The 4,870-nt window shown below is 38.4% G+C and overlaps 1 protein-coding gene across 1 annotated transcript; it reads left to right on the top strand.

Moving 5' to 3' along the window:
* The first annotated feature begins 2,433 nt into the window (after positions 1–2,433).
* LOC107937134 (uncharacterized) lies at positions 2,434–3,048 on the top strand. Its single transcript, XM_016869956.1, has 2 exons — positions 2,434–2,850; positions 2,953–3,048. The coding sequence occupies exons 1-2, from the start codon at positions 2,434–2,436 to the stop codon at positions 3,046–3,048; spliced, it is 513 nt and encodes a 170-aa protein (XP_016725445.1).
* Positions 3,049–4,870: the final 1,822 nt, after the last annotated feature.

The raw sequence follows: 4,870 nt of genomic DNA, 5'->3' as shown, positions 1-4,870 counted from the left end.
TTGCAGGTGTCCCTTCATCTCGCAACCGTTACATTTCAAGGCTGTTACAACTTAATGGAAGTGACTTTTCAAGTGTTTTTTTTTTCGGTTACGAAGGAAGGAGCTGTTACAAGGGAGGTTTCATACATCAATTAAGGAGTTTTAAGGAGCATTTTAACACCCTTTTAAATTTGGCAGCAACCTCTTCACCTACCAGCTGATTTTGTTCTTTCAAATATTAAAACAAGCATTCAAAACACCATTAAGTAGCTGGTGTCTTTTCGGCTAGCCAAGAAACATCTCAAGAGACATTTTTCAAGCAATCAAGGATATTTATTCAGCTGAATTAGAGTGAATTCAAGGATGGAGTTAATTGTTACAAGAATGCCAAGAGACTTAGGTTTAATTTCAGTTTTAATTAGCACATTAAGATGTGACTATTAAGCTAGTTTTTTTATACCTATAAATATGTGTAACCAGCCATTTTTGAAGGATGTTTTGACATTTTAATGAAATTCTGCTCATTTGGTGAGAAATACTTTTCTCCGATTTTGTTCAAAGACTTGTTGGCTTATCTACAAAGCTAGTGGCGCCAACCCATTCTTTGCCTTTCTCGAACTTATCACTTTCACAAGTGTGGCATTCGAACTCTATACCAAGGTTCCTATCTTTCTTGATAGTGGGTCGAGGTTTTGATCGAATTTACAGACCTTTTCAAAAGCATATAAGTATTGGGTCGACACTAATTAGTGTTGGTTCTTGCTTGCTTCTTGAACCTTTTCTTTCTGTCCTTTTACCATATCCAAAACATAATAAACTTTTACCACTTATTTGATAACCAAATATTTTCCCTTTCCAATTAGCCATTTTATTTTTGATCTTTTAATCTCAGTTGAGCCTATTTCATTGATTTAGTTAGATATCCATCTAATTGAGCCATACTTTCTCGTAGACAATCGGGCAACGTAAATACGACTCAACTCATCATTCGAGGTGGATTGTCTCTTTGGTGTCAGAGCCGTAAAACGAGAAGTACGGACCTTCAAAGACAAATTCAGATTAGTACGTGAAGAACCGAAATAAGTTCAAAAAAATTCGAAAAAAATTTGAGTTGAAAATTTGTATTTATTCTTGTATTCCCTGATCTTCAAGCTATGTTTCGAGAGGTGGAGTGACTCTTTGACCAGAAGCTTGATCCTATACAAGAAAGGTTGGATTTAGTTGAAGAAAGAGTACGACGAATAAGGACACCTCAAAATCCCCTAGAAACCGTGGCTAACAACAATTTAACGAAGATGATCAGTCAGATCCTAATGAGGCCGAGAGTGACCAAGGGTCCAATGTGAGTGTTCAACGGAGGGAACAACGGAATCGTGGCCAAAGAGATCGGAGACGAGAAGATGATGATCTCAATAATATAAACCTGTCAATACCTCCATTTGAAGGTAAATCCGATCTGGAGGCTACCTAAAGTGGGAAAAAAAGATTGAATTAGTATTTGAATGCCATAACTATTCTGAGAGTGAGAAGGTCAAACTAGCTGCAATCGAGTTTTCCGATTATGCGATGATCTGGTGGGATCAATTCACCACTAGTCGAAGGCATAACAGAGAAAGGCCTATTAATACTTAGGTTGAAATGAAAGCTGCAATGCGACGGTGATTTATTCCTTCGTATTATCATCGGGAGCTTCATTAGAAACTTCAAAATCTTACTCAGGAACTAAGAGCATAGAAAAATATTATAAGGAGATGGAGGTGGCGATGATTCGTGCAGATGTACAAGAAGACCGCAAAGCAACTATGGCTCGTTTTCTAGGTGGTGGACATGGTACACATGGCCATCAAAGTGGAAAAACAAATGGAGTGTAAGGGTGCTACCCGAGGCTACTCCACTGCAAATTCTTCAAGATGCGGACAAGGTGTAAGTAAAAGCTTTCCATCAAACCGACCGAAGGAGTCCACGGTGTTGCCTAAGACAAATAAGCCTTTGGCCGAATCAAGTAAAGGCAAAGCTATCAAGAGTTCACCCAACTGTTCTAGAGATATTAAATGCTTTAAATGTCTCGAAAGAGGACATATTGCAAGTCCGTGCCCAAACAGGAGCACTATGGTGTTGCGTGCTGATGGTGAAATTGAAACAGGGGATGAAGAGGAAGATGAGCCCTAATTGAATTCTGACGAAGAAGAGGATTTGGAACACCCTATCGAAGGTGAGTTGCTTGTAGTCAAATGAAGTTTAAGTCTACAAGGAGTGGAGAACGAGCAACAACGAGGGGATATTTTCCATTCGAGATGCCAAATCTAAGGGAAAGTTTGTAGCATTATCATAGATAGTGGAAGTTGCACAAATGTTGCGAGTACTCTCATGGTGGAAAAATTAGGACTGGCGACCAACAAACATCCAAACCCGTACAAGCTTTAATGGCTCAAGGATGGTGGTGAGCTCAAAGTCATGAAACAAGTACTAGTTTCTTTCAGCATTGAAAAATACTCCAATAAAGTTCTATGCGATGTGGTGCCAATGCACGCAGACCATTTGCTGTTAGGACGATCATGTCAATTCGATTGGAGAGTGGTTCATGATGGCTATACTAATAGATATACCTTTAAGCATTGTGGCAAGAATGTGACACTTACACCATTAACCCCGAAGCAAGTATACGAGGACCAACTCAAACTCAAAACATCTGTGGGACAAATACGAGAAAAAGAAAAGAAAAATGAGAGAGCTAGAGGTAAAATTTCAAAAGAGACTGAAGAGGAAGCAAGAAAAGAAAAAAATGGAGAAGAAAAAGAAAGTGGGAAAATAAGTGTGTTTATGAGAGCGAGTGATGTTCGAAGAGCTTTAACTTTGAGGCAACCTATATTTGTACTTATGTACAAAGAAATTTTGTTAAACACTAACGAGTTACCGTACGATCTACCTTATTATATGTTGTCTATTTTACAGGAATTTGAGGACGTTTTCTAGGAAGAAGTGCCAAGTGGATTGCCTCCTATTCGAGGCATCGAGCACCAAATTGATCTAGTACCTGGAGCCGCACTTCCTAATCAATCTGCTTATTGAAGTAACCCGGAAGAAACCAAGGAATTGCAAAAACAAGTTGTTGAACTTATGGATAAGGGTTACATCCGAGAGAGTCTCAGTCCTTGTGCAGCGTTGGTTCTACTTCTGCCTAAAAAAGATGGTTCGTGGCGAATGTGCGTTGACTGTCGTGCTATCAACAAGATCATTGTCAAATATAGACATCTGATTTCTCGTCTCAATGATATGCTCGATGACTTCAGTGGTGCCAATATATTCACGAAGATCGGTTTTAGTAGTGGCTACCATCAAATCCATATGCGAGAAGGCGATGAATGGAAGACTGCCTTCAAGACCAAACATGGTTTGTACGAATGGTTGGTAATGCCATTTGGTCTGACGAACGCATCTAGTACTTTTATGCGATTAATGAACCATGTGTTGCGTGCTTATACTGGAAAATTCTGTGTAGTTTATTTTGATGATATCTTGATATACAGTAAGTCATTGGAAGAGCACGTTCAACATTTGCGAGAGGTGTTAGAAACATTGGGATAGGAGTTACTCTATGAAAAGCTTAAAAAGTGTTCATTTTGTACTAACAAAGTTATGTTCCTAGGTTTTGTGATGAGTTCCAAAGGGTTGGAAGTTGATCAAGAGAAAGTTCGAAGCCAAATCCGAAGCTTTCATGGGTTGGCTAGTTTTTATCAACGTTTCATACCTAACTTTAGTACAATTGATGTGCCATTGACAAGTGTTATTAAGAAAAATTTGGCATTTTATTGGACAAATGAGCAAGAAAATTCATTTAATAAAATTAAACAATGCCCTGTCCAAGCGCCTGTATTAGCACTTCCTCATTTTACTAAAACCTTTAAAATCGAATGTGATGCTTCAGGTGTAGGAATTGGGGCTGTGCTAACCTAAGATAGAAGACCGGTGGCGTATTTTAGTGAGAAGATAAGCAGGGTTGTTCTCAATTATCTCATGTATGATAAGGAAATGTATGCCTTAATTCGATCTCTCGAGACGTGGCAACATTACTTGTGGCTGAAGGAGTTCATGATTCACTCTGATCATGAAGCCTTAAAGCACATTAAGGGTCAACAAAAGTTAAACAAGTGTCATGCAAAGTGAATTGAATATCTTGAATCCTTTCCATATGTCATCAAGTATAAGAAAGGTAAAGAAAACATTGTGACTGACGCCCTATCAAGGAGGTACACTTTATTGTCTTATCTTGATTCTAAGCTTCTTGGTTTTCTTATTTGAAAGAATTGTACGTTAATGATAATGACTTTGGTAATATCTTTGCTGCTTGTGAAAATGGATCTTTTGACAAATTTTATAGGTATGAGGGCTTCCTTTTTAAGGAAGGCAAGTTATGCATACCATAAGGATCTATTCGAGAATTGCTTATGCAAGAAGCACATAGTGGAGGCCTCATAGGACACTTTGGTATAAGCAAGACACTATCAACTCTATAAAAACATTTTTATTGGCCGCGAATACGAAGAGATGCTGCACGTGTCTGTGAGCGTTGTGTGACCTGTAAACGAGCTAAGTCCAAAATTCAACCTCATGGTTTGTATATGTCGCTACCCATACCTAAATTCCCTTAGACAGATGTATCCATGAACTTTGTCCTTGGATTACCAAAAACAAAACGGGCAAAGACTCTATATATGTGGTAGTTGATAGATTTTCGAGAATGTCTCATTTTATTGCATGTGCCAAGACTGATGTTGTTCATGTAGATAATCTCTTCTTTAGGGAAGTTTTTTGTTTACATGGAATTCCAAGAACGATTGTGTCCGATCGCGATGCAAAGTTTTTAAGCCACTTTTGGAGATCATTGTAGGGA

The sequence above is a fragment of the Gossypium hirsutum genome, chromosome A01 (genome assembly GCF_007990345.1).
Source record: "Gossypium hirsutum isolate 1008001.06 chromosome A01, Gossypium_hirsutum_v2.1, whole genome shotgun sequence".
NCBI classification, from domain to species: Eukaryota; Viridiplantae; Streptophyta; class Magnoliopsida; order Malvales; family Malvaceae; genus Gossypium; species Gossypium hirsutum.
This window is presented reverse-complemented; position numbering and strand designations above follow the sequence as displayed.

What these genes read in the sequence shown, in the direction of transcription:
- LOC107937134 (XM_016869956.1), top strand. Translation starts at nt 2,434, where the DNA reads ATGAAACAAGTACTAGTTTCTTTCAGCATTGAAAAATACTCCAATAAA. An exon ending in CTTTGAGGCAACCTATATTT is followed by an intron (nt 2,851 to 2,952) that starts GTACTTATGTAC and finishes GACGTTTTCTAG; the next exon opens with GAAGAAGTGCCAAGTGGATT.